Source organism: Schistocerca americana, chromosome 4, assembly GCF_021461395.2.
Source record: "Schistocerca americana isolate TAMUIC-IGC-003095 chromosome 4, iqSchAmer2.1, whole genome shotgun sequence".
Taxonomy (NCBI): domain Eukaryota; kingdom Metazoa; phylum Arthropoda; class Insecta; order Orthoptera; family Acrididae; genus Schistocerca; species Schistocerca americana.
Genome location: NC_060122.1, coordinates 26070156 through 26088061, shown reverse-complemented (window position 1 = coordinate 26088061; position 17906 = coordinate 26070156). Strand labels below are relative to the sequence as shown.

At 46.4% G+C, this 17906-nt stretch overlaps 1 protein-coding gene across 1 annotated transcript in view; it reads right to left on the bottom strand.

Moving 5' to 3' along the window:
- The window catches only part of LOC124612548, a 161828-nt gene that overhangs the window by 33789 nt on the left and 110133 nt on the right, over positions 1-17906 (bottom strand). The window contains exon 11 of the mRNA XM_047140821.1: positions 10720-10950. Coding sequence (XP_046996777.1) covers positions 10720-10950 — 231 coding nt within the window. The remainder of the gene's footprint in view (positions 1-10719; positions 10951-17906) is intronic.

The following is a 17906-nucleotide window of genomic DNA, read 5'->3' as shown; positions in this document are numbered from 1 at the left end:
TGCCTGTATGCTACCCAACCATTGTTGTGAGCCATCATTCCTCCTTGTAATAAACCTGCATCTCACATAGTTCCAAGTGTGAGTCCATGCATTAGACTGTAAACTCAAGCGCCCCCTCCCCCCCTTTGCAGCAAACTGCTGCTATGTACTACTGACAGTGCAAGATTCTACGACTCCACAGTGCTGGCTTCGCAGACACAGGTACTCTGTATCTGTCCATAATTGTTCAAATATCAGTTTTTCTTTGCAAATACACTCCTGGAAATGGAAAAAAGAACACATTGACACCAGTGTGTCAGACCCACCATACTTGCTCCGGACACTGCGAGAGGGCTGTACAAGCAATGATCACACATACGGCACAGCGGACACACCAGGAACCGCGGTGTTGGCCGTCGAATGGCGCTAGCTGCGCAGCATTTGTGCACCGCCGCCGTCAGTGTCAGCCAGTTTGCCGTGGCATACGGAGCTCCATCGCAGTCTTTAACACTGGTAGGATGCCGCGACAGCGTGGACGTGAACCGTATGTGCAGTTGACGGACTTTGAGCGAGGGCGTATAGTGGGCATGCGGGAGGCCGGGTGGACGTACCGCCGAATTGCTCAACACGTGGTGCGTGAGGTCTCCACAGTACATCGATGTTGTCGCCAGTGGTCGGTGGAAGGTGCACGTGCCCGTCGACCTGGGACCGGACCGCAGCGACGCATGGATGCACGCCAAGACCGTAGGATCCTACGCAGTGCCGTAGGGGACTGCACCGCCACTTCCCAGCAAATTAGGGACACTGTTGCTCCTGGGGTATCGGCGAGGACCATTCGCAACCGCAACGCGGCAGAAGTTCGGTTGGGTTGAAGCGGCAGTGAGGTTCGGGTAGCCATGACTCACCCGAGCATTGCCGCCATACACGGCTTGAGTGAGGACGGTCTTGTTTGATCGTCGGTTGGTCGTCTCACCGGACGACGTGTATTTGCTCGCCGATCGCTTATGGGTTGGCGGTTTGTGTCTCAACTCGTGGTTCGTCCTTGTGATTGCACAGTCACTGCTTTTGGCATTGGTCGCGTTCTTCGTCCAAGTGTTTGTGAAATTGTGTGTAGCCTGTCATGTCGACTGCCCAGTTACTTTAGTGCTGTCTCCGCGCTGATGTGTAGCAGTTGGTTGGTTGGCGCGGTCGCGTTGTAGCACCAGTGGGGCATGCAGCGCCAGGGAGGCGCGAATGGCCACCACTCGCCGATGATTGCGACACACATGATTTGAGTGGGGACGGCTTTGGTTGATCGTCGGTCGGTCGTCTTGTCGGACGACGTGTATTTGGCCCGCGATCGCTTATGGTTGGCTGTGTGTGCCGACTCGTGATTTGTCCCTGTTACTGCACAGTACTGCCGTTAGCATCGTCTAGTTCGTCGTCCAAGTGTTCGTGAAAGTGTGTGTAGTTTATGTGATTTTGACTGACAAGTTAATTTAAACGTTGTCGGCGTACTGGCCCTGAATTGGTCGGTTGGCATGCAGTAGCGAGGAAGGACAGGATAGCCATCACTTGCCCGACGATTGCCGATACACACATTTGAGTGGCAACGATCTTGCTTGGCCGTTTGGTCGGTAGTCTGATTAGACGGCGTGTATTTAGGTCGTCCACTGCTTATGGGTTTTCTGTGATCTGTTCTTGTCGTTGTTCCACTGCTGCTAGCATCGTTTGAGTTTTTGTGCAAGTGTGGAACGGAACTAATCTTGATCATTGGTCTGTTGACTGTCTGTCGGTTGAGTTGCCGTCGGATTGAGAATGGTTGGCCCGACAGCCTGTCTCACCTAAGCGGGCGTTAATGTTGAAATTCCAGGCCGACCCTAGAACATCTGAGCGCCCTTGCGAGTACTGCCCTTTTTTATTTGTTTTTGTTGTTTGTACTTGTATGGATTCTAGTCGTTATTTTTTAAAAATTAAGGTTATTTTGCCCTTAAGGCGTAAGATTTTTTAGGCCTTCAGCCTAATTTAAAGAACTGTTTCACGTAAGGCCTTAGACATTTAAAAAAATTTAATGTTGTTGAATTTTAAGTGTTGGGCCTTCACCCAATTTTGAGGTTAAGTTGTTTTGTTCTTAACGCCTTCAGCCTGATTTAAAGAAATGTTTCACGTGAGACCTTTAGTATTTAAAAAAATGTAATATTATGGAGTTTTAATTGTTAGGCCTTCAGCCGATTTTGAATTTAACTTGTTTGCTCTTAAAGTGTCTGATTCTTTGGGCCTTCAGCCTAACTAAAAACTGTTTTAAGATAAGGCTTTACCTTTTAAATTTATGTTTTGGTTGATTTTTGCCTAATTAAAAACTGTTTTATGTAAGGTCATTGTTTTTTTTTTTAAATTTAATGTGGTTTCGCGTTAAGTGTTGTGCTTCCAGGCGATTTTGAACTCAAGTTGTTTGCTCTGAATATCTCAGATTCCTTGGGCCTTCAGCATAAATAAAGAACTGTTGTAAGATAAGGCTTGTTTTTAAATTTCTGATTATGCTTGAGTTTTAGGTTATCGGCCTTCAGCCGTTTTTAAATTAAAGTGGTCTTGCCTTAAGGCATCAGATAGTACGGCGCATTCAGCTGGTGATCAAGTTCCAAAGATGAAAGTTTTTTTTTTTAAATTTCTTGGTTCTTGATATGTTAGATCAACTACATAAAGTTGTATGTTCGAGTGTAACTGACAGCCGCTTATTTGGCCCCTTTACACAATTTAAATTACCTGTCCTGTCCTGCGGGTGAAGCAGGATGTATCAATAGTCACCTTACAACTTTGCACACCAGAGCACCTGGATGCTGAATTAAAATGTCTGAAGCAAGCTTTAAAGAAAACTGGCTATTCAGGCACAGGAGTAAATGGTTTTAAGAGAAGAGCTATGAAACTTGGTAATATATGGGACAGTATTTCTGCAGAATCGATAGACAAGATTTCATCCTTGACGGACGTCAATCAATAGTTTAGTTTTATTTCTGTGATTCTTCAAGCTGTCCTGGTGGATAAGTTGATAGTCTTCACAGATTTGCCGCCAGATCACATTGTGCAAATTCTACAATATTTCCTCAGAGAAACTGTCCGACATCTTCAGGTGGTTCAACCTTGCTAGTGGCTAGTATCGGCACGTCGACACTCCGTTTCTAGAGCACGCGAGCGAAGAATGTGCAGGAGCGGAAATCAGGCATGCGCAATGATTTGCGTGCCATACTAAAACGCCCTCTGCCGAAAATCGAAGAGCGGCTCTCCTGCGTGTGCGCTGTCTAGTGTGGTAAAAGAAAAAATAAATTCAATTAAATGTATTTCAATTTTTTTCAATTGTAATCTGATAATTATATATGTATTGTGTTTCATACTAGAATGTCGTGTTCCCAGATTGGCACAGCTTTGCCACAGGAAACACAAAAGCGTCCGTCTTCTGGTCGGCTCCTGATCGTTGTCAGAAGGAGGCTAGTTTTTGATTACACAAAGGCTTCTATTATTTGGAAAAGGAAAACCCGGATTCCTTTACGTAATCAGTATGAACTTTATAATTACCTAATGGGCCTTTAACAATGAAAAATAAAAAAAATTGCATTTGCATATGAAATCATTAATAAATGTGGTGGCTATGAGTTGTATAGAAAACAAGGACCGGCCTTCTTTCTATGACCAGAAAGCCGCAGTATTATCTGCTGTAGTAAAGGCTGTTTGATATTCATAAAAATAATATGACATGGAGCTAAAAAAAATAGGGAAAAGAATAGAATAATAAATCTGGTAAACACTAAAATATTCAAATAATTCTTGTGGTGTCACCGCCAGACACCACACTTGCTAGGTGGTAGCCTTTAAATCGGCCGCGGTCCGTTAGTATACGTCGGACCCGCGTGTCGCCACTGTCAGTGATTGCAGACCGAGCGCCGCCACACGGAAGGTCTAGAGAGACGTCCTAGCACCCGCCCCAGTTGTACAGCCGACTTTGCTAGGAAGGGTTCACTGACAATACGCTCTCATTTGCCGAGACGATAGTTAGCATAGCCTTCAGCTACGTTATTTGCTACGACCTAGCAAGGCGCCATTACCAGTTTATATTGAGATTGTTATTAATGTATCAACAAGAGTGATGTTCTCCAATTATGGATTAAAGTTAAGTATTACATCAACTACGTACTTTATTTGCTACTATAAATTCCCTTAACTGTTCCAGACATCACGCCAGCCTTCGTGAGCTTAACGCGTGCATTTCGGCCTCCTCTAGCAACATGGTGTTGGCTCTTCTGCCAACACATCACATGGCGACGAGGATTTTTCGTTCCTAACTATATTACCGCAATTTACTTGTGTCATGGCTTCGCCACAATCTCCAGATGTACTGTCCGAATTTTATTGCTTGCAGAATCAGCAGATGCAGGCCTTATTGGATGCCCTTGGACAGCTCGTCCAGGGTCACCGTGCGATGCAAAACGAGGCGGCGGCCGCCGCTCCACCGCTACCGCAGCCACAACACGCAGTTGCACCACCTTTTCGTCCTTTTGATGCAGCACTGGAAAGCTGGACGGAGTGGTCACGCCAATTTGGATTCCATCTCGCCGCCTACAGAATTCACGATATTGAGCGGCAGCCTTTTTTGCTTTCTTGTGTAGGTGTGTCCACCTACCGTGTGATGGTGAAATTGTTTCCCCGATGCGACATAGCAACTCTGTCCTACGAAGAAATTTTGTCTGCATTAGATGCATATTTCAAAGAATCAATCAATGTAGTTGCCAAACGGTATATGTTCTTTCGTACCAAACGTACGGCCGGTCAAACTAATCGGGAGTGGGTTGCAACCTTGCAAGGCCTTACTAGGGATTGTGCTTTTGAGTGTGAATGTGGACTCCCTTATTCAGATACTATGGTACGTGATGAAATTGCACAGAACGTTTCTGATGTTCGTATAAGGGATCAGATTTTGAAACTAGTCAATCCCTCCCTTCAACAAGTGATGGACATATTGGATAGGCAGGACACACTTGACTTTGCTCAGGAATCGTTTGCACTTCGCAAGCCATGTGTCACATTAACCGGCCCGCTGGGCGAGCTGCACGGAACAGTAAACAGCCCTCGCGCCCGTCCGCACAGCTGCCGCCAAGCTCTCCGCTACGTGTGCCGCGCAAGCAAGCAAATGCAGTGCTAAAGTCATGTCCGTGGTGTGCAACTAGACATTTGCGTGAGAATTGCCCGTCCTGCCAAGCTATTTGCACACTCACGACCATTCCAGGCCCTTTGCTTCGCGCCGGAATCGGAATCGAACCAAGAATACTCAGGCTCGTGAACCTTCGCCCATGGAAATTCATGTAGTTAATTCCACTCCGCCCAGTGCCACTCTCTCTCGCAGTGACTGTGTTCATCCCACAAATAGTGTGCATCGACGTCGCCGGAAATCGCGTCAAGTCGCAAGTGCTCCTGTATCAGTGTCTGTCCACGTTGCACGAGACAGTCACTCTTGTCGTCAGCAGGACAATAAACTTTTCATAGACTTGGACATTCATGGCAACGTGATACCATTGCAGCTCGATACCGGAGCTGCAGTTTCATTGATCAATAAAGACACGTACAAACAGCTGGGCACCCTTCCGTTGCGTGCTGCAAATGTTCAGTTAAATAGTTATTCAAGACAAGCTGTCCCAGTGTTAGGACAGTGCACCCTTCTTGCAACATACAAGGGACAAACAAAACTTGTGTCATTTTACGTACTTTGTTCTTCTTCTGCAGTGAACTTGTTTGGTTTAGATTTATTTCAGTTGTTTAACTTGTCTATAGACAATCAGGTCCTATCAGTGAACCAGACTGTGCCTTCAGCCAGTGTTTCTTGTCTATGTGAAGAGTTTGCAGACATTTTTGCACCGGGCCTTGGTTGCGCTAAGAACTATAAAGCACATTTGGAACTGAAAGTAAACGTGCAACCAAAATTTTTCAGAGCGCGCAATGTTCCCCACGCATTGCGTGATGAGGTCGCAAGAACATTACACGATTTGCAATCACAAGTTGTAATTGAACGTGTGCAGGCTACTCTCTGGGCCTCACCCTTAGTAATTTTGCCAAAACCTTCCGGAAAATTGAGACTTTGTGTGGACTTCAAGGCCACAGTGAATCCACAACTAGTGATTGCAACTTTTCCTTTACCCCGCCCGGAAGATCTTTTTGACAAACTGTGCCCGGGTCAATATTTTTCGAAGTTGGACCTAGCAGATGCGTACTTGCAAATACCGGTGGACGAAGAATCCCAGCGAGTTTTGGTGGTTAACACGCATCTTGGCTTGTATCGATTCAAAAGACTGCCATTCGGGTGTGCATCCGCCCCTGCATTGTTTCAGCAATATCTGCAAACTGTTTGTGCCTCGGTCCCTACTGCAGCTCCGCTTCATCGGTTACGCTGTAAAAGTGTTCCGTTCGTCTGGCCGACGGAATGCGAACGCGCCTTTCGCCAGTTGAAATCGGCGTTGCTTTCCAATACTTGCCTTACACCATTCAATCCCCAGAAACCCCTTTTGTTGATGGTAGATGCATCGGATTTCGGGATCGGTGCTGTGCTTGCGCACAAAGATGGTTCACACGATCGCCCTATTGCCTTTGCGTCCAAATTGCTCTCGTCTGCGCAAAGAATTTATTCCCAGATCGAGAAAGAAGCCTTGGCTCTCGTATTTGGTGTTACTAAGTTTCATGATTTCTTGTATGGTCGTCACTTTACCATCATCACAGACCACAAACCCTTGACGTCGCTTTTTCATCCGAACAAGCCTGTACCTCCATGTACAGCGCAGAAATTCATTCGCTGGTCTATTTTCCTCTCGCAGTACCGCTACGATATCTTGTATCGGTCCACTGCTAAGAACGGAAACGCCAATGCGTTGTCCCAGTTGCCTGTTGCTGAGGATAGAGCATTCGATTCTTTAGAACTTGCTTGCATGTTCCTTGATGCGGAAACTGATGACGTGGTCGAATCGTTTCCGATTGATTTTCGTCGTATAGCTATAGCCACAGCTGCTGACCCTGTCCTTGCTACCGTTTTGCGTTTTGTTGCTACGCAATGGCCCTTGTCAACGTCACGGATCGAGGATCCGTTGGTTCGTCGATTTTTTGCTCACAAGGAGAGACTTTTTGTTCGACGTGGTGTTTTGCTGTTGCGTTCTGATAATGATCAGTCCAGGGTCGTGGTCCCACGTTCGTTACAGTCCTCTGTCTTACGGCTTCTCCACCAAGGACAATGGGGTATAGTGAGAACGAAACAACTTGCTCGTCAGCGCTGTACTTGGTTCGAAATCGATGCTGCGATTACGAATATGTGCTCTTCTTGCATGGCGTGTGCCGAACAACAATCCGCACCACCGCGGAAATTCTTTGCATGGCCGAAAGCCACTACCCCTTGGCAACGCTTACACATCGATTTTGCTGGTCCATTCTGGAATGCTCGATGGTTGGTTGTGGTAGACTCATTCATTACTTTTCCTTTTGTTGTCCGGATGTCTTCCACGACGTCATCTGCCACCATCCAAGCGTTATCCGCTATCTTTTGTCTTCCACAGTCTATTGTTTCCGACAATGGCCCACAATTCATGTCCGCCGAATTTCAGTCATTCTGCACGGCCAATGGTATTCAACATCTGACATCCGCGCCGTTTTCGTCTCAGTCAAACGATGCCGCTGAACGATTGGTCCGCACTTTCAAGTCACAGATGTTGAAGCTGAAAGTGTCGCATTCTCGGGAGGACGCGTTATTGGCGTTATTGCTCTTCTTGTCCTCGTATCGCTCTCAGCCCCGAGATGGTCGCTCGCCGGCTGAGTTGCTCCACGGTCGTCCTCATCGAACCTTGATGTCTTTGCTACATCCGCCGCATCAATTTCCTGTGCAGCGGCAGCCACCTGCTTTTGCTCCAGGCGACGTTGTATACTATCGCAACTATCGAGGTTCACGGCGTTGGCTCGCAGGGCGCATTCTTCGCTGCCTCGGCCGCGCTATGTATCTGGTTTTGGGGGCCTCTGGTGAGGTGCGCCGGCATCTCAATCAGCTGCGCCTCTGTCGTCGCCTGGGTTCGGCCGCTCCCCGTCTGCTTTCAGCGACGGTGCCGTCCGGTCAGCGCCCTGGGGACCCATCTACTGGCTCGCCTCATCCCCAGGTGTTACCGACGCTGCCTTCCATTTTGCCCCATGGCGACGCGCCGCCGCCGCCGCCTGTTCTCCCGCCGGCGACGCCCGCAGTGAACTCTTCGCTGCAGCCGCCAAGCGCCTCCCTGGGTCACGCGCCGCCGATCGCTTCCCGTGACCAGCTGTCCTCCGACATGGAACTCTTGCCCGCCCGGGACCAGTTGTCGTCTTCGCCCGTTTGGTGCCCCGACGCGATGGAGGTCGACCCTACGGCCCCTCCTGTCTCTTTACGGGCGCATACACCGCATGTTGGCGTGCACGCTGGACTAAGTTTTCAGGCGTTTCCTAGCTCCCCTCGGACCGAATGGCAGGGTGCGGGTGGCACAGCCTCGCCTGTTGTTAGGCTCCCCACCCCATCGCATACGTCAACATGGGGTCCTCCCCACGGCGGGCGGAAGCCTTATAACACAACCGTACGCCAATTTGGGGGGAGGAATGTGGTGTCACCGCCAGACACCACATTTGCTAGGTGGTAGACTTTAAATCGGTCGCGGTCCGTTAGTATACGTCGGACCCGCGTGTCGCCACTGTCAGTGATTGCAGACCGAGCGCCGCCACACGGCAGGTCTAGAGAGACGTCCTAGCACCCGCCCCAGTTGTACAGCCGACTTTGCTAGGAAGGGTTCACTGACAAATACGCTCTCATTTGCCGAGACGATAGTTAGCATAGCCTTCAGCTACGTCATTTGCTACGACCTAGCAAGGCGCCATTACCAGTTTATATTGACATTGTTATTAATGTATCAACAAGAGCGATGTTCTCCAATTATGGATTAAAGTTAAGTATTACATCAACTACGTACTTTATTTGCTACTATAAATTCCCTTAACTGTTCCAGACATCACGCCAGCCTGCGTGAGCTTAACGCGTGCATTTCAGCCTCCTCTAGCAACACGGTTTTGGCTCTTCTGCCAACACATCAATTCTCACAAGCAATTAGGGCTTATTTATAAACATAAGTAATTTTCTGACTGTATGGTGCGTTTAGATTTCGGGCTGTCCTGTGCTAGCTTCTTGGTTCTCGTTTTTGTCACAAATTACAGTCATTACTTTTGTCCTCCCTTCGAGACAATTCTTGCACCGTTCAAGACCTTCATAACAATAGCTTGGCGATTTACAGTATCGAACATAAATTACTTGAATTTTTCTAATTAATAACTGTTGTCTGTACGCTGGCAAGACTGCTCACTTTTATGGCTTAAAGACGATCTTCTTTACGCTTTCACATTACAAGGAGAAGTACGATAAAATCTGAAGATCTACAAAGGTTTTTACCGTCATATTTTTTATTTAGATGGAAGTGAAACGCTCAGTTCAGTTTCTGTTAAAATTTTTCTTTGACTGCACAATCGATGTATTAGCGTTCGCGCTAGATGCGCATCTTTACAGTTACGTAAATTATATAAAACAAATGTGTTTCAAAGAATGGGTCTCGTCTCATAAGTTGATCATTTAATGCACAGTTAGGTGAATGCCTTTCCAAGGGTACTCACAGCTTTCATACGACGGAAAGCCCAGTAATATTACAGCTGTACTCTGTGTTTACTAACAGTGCGGCTAGACTCATTAAAAAACCGTAGTAGACCAATGTTATGAGGGGCCTGTTATCTAAAAATCTTTGTTTTTGCGTCGTGATTTAATAGCAGCCAATGCAGGGTTCCAGGCTGTGCTCAGTCGAGATCCCACATACCTCGTGATGAGATTATCGGCTGTAGGGGTATGTATTACCTTCTTAATGACGCAGTCCAGGAAAGATGATGTAGGGGATAAAACTTGCGTATTTTCAAAAATGATGGGATGCTCTGTATTCAGACAGTGTGTTCCGCAGGTGCCGACTTTTCCGGTCGACGAAGGCGTGTATGAAGCCGATGTTCATCGCAGCGTTCTTTTACTGTGCGAAATGTCTGGCCTATATATACTGCTCCATACTGACAAGGAATCTTGTACTCACCAAATTTCCTCAGGCCGAGATCGTCCTTAACCGAACCGAACAGGTTTCTCAGTTTTGCAGATGGTCGAAAAACACACTTAATGTCAAATCTTCCGAGAACTCTTCCGATTCTTAACGACATGGCACTAAAATACAGCAAAAAGTCCAAAGTGGTAGGTGTCTTCTTACTCCATAGATTGAACTCGCCCGAGGGTGAATGCATTACGTATCTGTCTCTCAGAATTGTCGATCAGTTTCACTCGACGATGCCCATTTTAGCAGTATCTGTGTCGCTCCCTGACGTCTGACTCGTCAGTCGGCGAGACTCAGAGCCCAGAAATGTCTGGTGCAATTTTGGACAAAACATCAGGAACCAAAAAGTTTTTCGGACCACGGCCGTGTGATCCACTAGACTCACCGCTAACTACTCCTGGGCAGCTGCTGAATCGAAAAATTGTGGCGATACGTGTCACCTCGTAAGCAAACTGTAGGAAGTCGAACAAGTGGTGTGCATTTACTTGCCACAACAAACATTTTCTTAGCAGCGTGCCGTCACGGCTCCCACGCGGAGACCCTTGCAGGCAGAAAGAGGCGCGAGCAGCTGAGGCAAGCGCCGGCGACCGGTACGTACCTCGGTGCGGAAGGTCCAGCCGTCGAGGCTGAGCAGGCGCAGCGTCGAGTTGCGGGCGAGCGCCTGGCACACGAGCTGCGCGGCGCCGTCGTCGAGGCAGAGCCGCTGCGAGCCCAGGTCGAGCAGCTGCAGCGAGGCGCTGTCCGCCAGCCCCAGCAGCGCCGGCAGCACCTCCCCCAGCCGCGCCGCCCCCTCCAGCCGCAGCGCGGCCAGGCTGCGCGACCGCCGCACCTGCCGAGCCGCCCGACCCTCAGCTCAACTCAACTCCACCACACACACACGATCCCACAGCACAGGCGAGACACAGAGCCAGGGGCGGCTGCGAGGTGGGGGGTCTCCTGCTGGCCACTGTTCTAAGGCTAAGCGCATCATTGGACTCTTTATATTTGTTTGCAGTTCTCTACAGGTTACCGCTCAGCCAGCAAGAGCCTCAGTGCTGTCGTTGTGCAAAAGGACAGTATGGGTTTTCAAGATAGAAACGTGGTGACATCTGAAGAGGACAGTCGGTGAAATGGGCCATACGGTTGTTGTTGTGGTCTTCAGTTCAGAGACTGGTTTGATGCAGCTCTCCATGCTGCTCTATCCTGTGAAAGCTTCTTCATCTCCCAGTACCTACTGCAACCTACATCCTTCTGAATCTGTTTAGTGTACTCATCTCTTGGTGTCCCTCTACGGTTTTTACCCTCCACACTACCCTCCAATACTAAATTTGTGATCCCTTTTTGCCTCAGAATATGCCCTACCAACCGATACCTTCTTCTAGTCAAGTTGTGCCACAAATTTCTCTTCTCTCCAATTCTATTCATCACCTCCTCATTAGTTATGTGATCTACCCAACTAATCTTCAGTATTCTTCTGTAGCACCATATTTCGAAAGCTTCTATTCTCTTCTTGTCCAAACTATTTATCGTCCACTTTTCACTTCCATGCATGCCTACACTCCATACAAATACTTCCAGAGACGACTTTCTGACTTTTAAATCTATACTCAATGCTAACAAATTTCTCTTCTTCACAAACGCTTTCCTTGCCATTGCCAGTCTACATTTTATACCCTCTCTACTTCGACCATCATCAGTTATTTTGCTCCCTGAATAGCGAAACACCCTTTACTACATTAAGTATCTCATTTCCTAATCTAATTCCCTCAGAATCACCCGATTTAATTCGACTACATTCCATTATCTTCGTTTTGCTTCTCTTGATGTTCATCTTATATCCTCCTTTCAAGACACTGTCCATTCTGTTCAGCTGCTCATCCAGGTCCTTTGCTGTCTCTGACAGTATTACAACGTCACCGGCGAAACTCAAAGTTTTTATTTCTTCTCCATGGATTTTACTACCTACTCCGAACTTTTCTTTTGTTCCCTTTACTGCTTGGTCAATATACAGATTGAATAACATCAAGGATAGGCTACAACCCTGTCTCACTCCCTTCCCAACCACTGCTTCCCTTTCGTGTCCCTCGACTCTTATAACTGTCATCTGGTTTCTGTACAAATTGTAAGTAGCCTTTCACTTCCTGTATTTTACCCCTGCCACCTTCAGAATTTGAAAGAGAGTATCCCAGTCAACATTGTCAAAAGCTTTCTGTAAGTCTACAAATGCTAGAAACGTAGGTTTGCCTTCCCTTAATCTATTTTCTAAGTTAAGTCATAGTGTCAGTATTGCCTCACGTGTTCCAACATTTCTATGCAATCCAAACTGATCTTCCCTGAGGTCGACTTCTGCCAGTTTTTCCATTCGTCTGTAAAGAATTCGTGTTAGTATTTTGCAGCTGTGGCTTATTAAACTGATAGTTCAGCAACTTTCACATCTGTCAACACCTGCTTTCTTTAGGATTGGAATTATTACATTCTTCTTGATGTCTGAGGGTATTTGGCCTGTCTCATACATCTTGCTCACTAGATGGTAGAGTTTTGTTAGGCCTGGCTCTCGCAGAGCTGTCATTAGTTCTAATGGGATGTTGTCTACTCCCGGGGCCTTGTTTCGACTTAAGTCTTTCAGTGCTGGTCATACGGTATGGTCAAAAATTATTACGTTCATAAACCTGTATGGCAGTCATACGGTATGATTGGCATACAGAGTTATGAACGTAATAATTTTTAAATATCGTGTACATAGTGGAACATTTACGAGGACTTATTCATCAAGAGTTGCAAGATGTACTGAAGTATCTGAAGTATCATGGTCGTGGTGGTGGTAAGTTCCTATGGGACCAAACTACTGACGTCATGGGCCCCGAGGCTTACACACTACTTAATCTAACTTAAGAAGGGTAGGACTTGGAGCAGGAGAAGCATTACAGGACATTTTAATTTCCACTGTCTATACTTTTGCAAATAAATTCATAAAATTTTGTCAGCATAACCAGGAAAAGATTCAGGATTCACACTCACAGCAGTGGAAGTTCATAAACGTACCAAAATAACTTAAATCTTTTTGATTTGCAGCTCCTTGTATTAGCCGTGTTTGCAGTTAAAACCCCAAATAAACTTTTTTATGTGTGATATTTCATCATTTTTCACTTATTTGTGGCTGCATTTGTTGATATAGGTACTCTTTTCTTCATAAGTAAGAGAGATTCTTCGATGAAATTTGCACAGCATACAAATCATACTTACAGCTGTATGAAACTCTGGAATTTTCCAAATCTATTAAAAACTGTGGTAAAAATTGAGGTAATTAAGTGTAAAATTTGGGTTTTTTCTAAACATAAAATTTAAAATGTAACAGGTCATTCATTTTTTTATAGATTAAATAGATTATAGAGTTTCATAAACCTGTAAGTATGGTTTGTAAGCTGTACTAAGTTCACTGAAGAATATCTCTTACTTATGAAGAAAAGTGCACCTATAGCAATAAATGCAGCCAATAGTAAGTGAAAAACTTATGAAATCTCACACATAAAAAAATTATTTTGTTGTGTTTTTGAAGTTTCGCTGCTATGAGTGTGAATACTGAATCCTTCCTGGTCATGTTGGCAGAGTTTTATCAATTTATTTGCAAAAATATAGACAGTGGAAATTAAAATATCCTGTGGTGCCTCTCCTGCTCCAAGTTGGCCTGTTTGACGTCCCATCCGTCTTAAATTAGCTTACGCTAAGGACCACACGCGCGAACCGTGGTAAGGTGCCCTAGATCGTGTGGCTACCGCAAGCGGCTCAAGTATCGTCATTTAGTGTGGAGATACACAATTTGTTTTATTTGACTGAGATTACAGCCAAGGTACATGTACAGAACTCTAAGAGACTGATTTCTGACGGAGCTTTGCAACCGCACACACAGGAGAGGGACAAAAACATGGAATCACCGAACGCGCGACCCATCATCTTGTCCAACACGGTGTAGGAAAGCGGTTGGCATGCAAAACAGCTTTCAGACGTTTCAGAATGGATAACGGTATGCCCCATATTGTTTTCAAGGGAATCTTGCATCCTTCTTCGTGTGAAACAACCGATGACGGAGGTGGAGAGCGATCACGCACCCTTCTCTCCGAAGCAGACCGCAACGTCTCAACAATATCTAAATATGGTGACGGTGGTAGCCGGGGGAAATGCGGCAGTTCACCTTTGTGATCACAAAACCAGTATCGGGCGGTGCGAGCTGTGTGAGAAAGGGCCCTGTCGTCCTGCAACACAGAATAACCATTTGGGAACAAAAGGAGTGTCGTGGGATGGATCAGATCAACCAAAATGGTCACAAAGTATTTGGCAGTACTGCGACCTTGGAGAGCAACCGAGTGTCCGTGGAACACAACGACGCGACTGCCAAAATGATCACCGAACGCCCGCCGCGTTTCACGAGAACTCGGCAAGACGTTGGAAACATTGCGAAACGATACTCATCCGACCAGACGACTTTCTTCCATTGCTCCACAGTCCAGGCTTCGTGGCTTCGGCACCGCGATTTCCTGTTCCGAACACTTGCATCACTAATGAACGCTTTTGGAGTTGCAGATCCCTGCTTATAGAGCTCCCTTGGTGTTGTTTGGGTGTTGACAAGTTCCGCGAGTGGGACATTCAGTTCTGCAGTGACTTTTGCAATTGTCGTCGTCTTGCTCTTGTCTCACTCCTTCACGATGACCGTCTGTCACGACCACTCTACATGCATTCTGTCCGCGTTGCGCCTTAACGGATGACGTTTCTCCTTCCCTGTATGTGGCATAAATCTTCGATACAGTGCCTCCTGAAACGCCAATCACTTCAACTACCTTGGTTGCGGACGCATCAACCGTACTACTATCAACAATTTGCCCACGTTCGAATTCACTTACCTCCAACATAACGCACTCTCAACTACACGGAACGCTGTTGTGATGGCTGCAACGTGTTGAGAACATTGCACACATGCCGCTCATGGCCAAACAGAACAGCGCAGTCTGCACACTTTGCCACAATCTGTATTTATGTTCGAGCATGTATTTCTCGCAGTATTGCCATATTTTTATCCAACCCCTGTATCTTGCAGTATATATAATTGAGTGAAAGATGAAATTGTGGTTTCTAAATTAAATATGTAAGATTTCGACCTTTCAGGAACATCAACTACTGCTTTCAGAATAGACTCAAAAATACTGAAACTCTACTCTGAAATGTTTCTTATTCTAAATTTTCTCTTCAAATGGTACAGAATTTTTCTTTGGCATTTTAACAATACTAGCATTTGTTTAGGGCTGCCGTAACTGTTAGACACAAATTCATTCGTAGAATGTGACGCCTCTACTAGTTAACCCTTTTGTGGTCCGGGGGGCACAGACGTCCCACTGAAGTAATATGAATTTTTGAGTGTTGGAACGTCGATATCTCCTATCTGTCAGTGCTACCATCTAGCGAGAACCTCTGAGAAATTGGAGAAAAATACTGCAGACCATGGCATGGATGCGAGCAGTTAATTGGTTCTACGTGTTTCCTAGCTGTCAAAGTGCGTCTGTTTTACGAAAATAAAATGAAATCACCATCTTCTCTAGAACGAGATTTTCACTCTGCAGCGGAATGTGTGCTGATATGAAACTTCCTGCTGGACTGAGACTCGAACTCGGGACCTTTGCCTTTCGCAGGCAAAAGCTCTACCAACTTTCTTTTATTATTATTAGTACCTGCTAGAGGGGTTGGGGGAAAAGATGGCAGGGGTCGTCTTCCGAGGCCTGGCCTCAGTGTCCCACTCCTGCCTTCCCAGAGTCAAGGAGGGAAAGGATTTCGACAGGAACAAGAGAACTTCATTGGACCACATACGAAGGGCTTATTTCAATAGTGGTACAAGTCTATTTTTGTTCATTCTGAGATACAGAGTCCTAAAGTTAAAAGAGCGCTCAAAAATATGCAGTTGAGATACCAGAAACATTCAAGTATATATACCGACCGTCGACGTACAGTGCGGATGACGTAGAAAATGTGTTACAAACTGTTGCAGAGGACCAAACAATAAGCACCAGGTCTCTCGCCACTGCAGTCGGAATGTCACAATCTACTGTTATGCGAGTACTCCATAGAAACCATTACCATCCCTTTCGCATGCAGAAGGTACAGGCATTATTGCCGGAAGACTACCAGAGGAGGTTGGAATTCTGCAACTTTATCCTATGGCGTCAGACCCACGACCAGCATTTTTCACGAACGATACTGTTCACCGACGAAGCCTATTTCACGAAGGAGGGTATAGTGAATTCGCATAATTGGCACGAGTGGGCGGAAGAAAACCCCCACAGCACAGTAATATGAGGGTACCAACAACGATGTGGTGTCAATCTGGTGTGGTATTATTGATCACCATCTCATAGGGCCACATGTGATACCACAAAGGCTCACAGGAGAGCGGTACCTGCGTTTCAAGGATGCTACATTACCAGAACTGTTGGAAGACGTTAGTCTGGCCTCTCGTATGAACCTGCGGTACATGCATGATGGTGCCCCCGCTCACTTCAGCGGCACAGTGCGACGCCACCTGGACGATACCTTTCCTTCGAAATGGATCGGTCGTGGAGGCCCTGTAGCGTTGCCAGCAACATCACCAGACCTGAATCCACTGGATTTCTTTTTGTGGGGTATGAAGGAGAGGTTGTTGGTGTCAACACCCTTCAACGTGGAATACAACATGCCTGTGATATTACGCAAAGAGATACAGACATGTTGGATCGTGTTCAGCAATCCTTCCTGCGAAGAGTTCAACTTTGCCACACACATCGTGGCTGTCATTTCGAACAGTACTGCCACTGCAGCTTCTGGTCATGTGTTTCTATGTTAGTTTCGATTTGTACAGCTGTACTTTATTCGTTTGTATTAACTGCCACATACTTGTGTAGTTGTAGTTTGTATTCTGCATCTATGTATCGTTTCTTAAGACTAAGTCGGGGACACAAAAACCAAATTACAAAACATTCATGTACAGTAGTGCAGCCCCTCCTCACGGTCCTTTCCCTGTGCCAACTAAACACTATACATAAGACCGGCCAGCGTAACCGGTACGAGAGAGATGTGGGCGCTGTCATTGCTCGCGGTGTCACGCAAACCGTCGCTTGACGCCGCATGCCTCGCCTTCTCGTCAGCGGCTAGACTACCTGCAACACTCGCATGTTGTGCCCTGTTGTCAATCTGTCCCCTTGGCCAATGTCGACGCACAGTAATACCCAAAATTCCACTTCATAAATGGCTCTGAGTACTATGGGACTCAGCATCTGAGGTCATCAGTCCCCTAGAACTTAGAACCACTTAAACCTAACTAACCTAAGGACATCACACACATCCATGCCCGAGGCAAGATTCGAACCTGCGACCGTAGCAGTCACGCGGTTCTGGACTGAAGTGCCTAGAACCGCAAGGCCACCACGGCTGGCTCCACTTCATATTTCCAGATTTTTACCATTCAATTGCATTGTCATTTATTGACACAGGAACATCCGGATAACGAATTTGTTTGTAGCTCAGTGTGTGACAATTTACACGACATATTTTTCCTCATTTATGACTCACCCTGTATATATACACTCCTGGAAATTGAAATAAGAACACCGTGAAATCATTGTCCCAGGAAGGGGAAACTTTATTGACACATTCCTGGGGTCAGATACATCACATGATCACACTGACAGAACCACAGGCACATAGACACAAGCAACAGAGCATGCACAATGTCGGCACTAGTACAGTGTATATCCACCTTTCGCAGCAATGCAGGCTGCTATTCTCCCA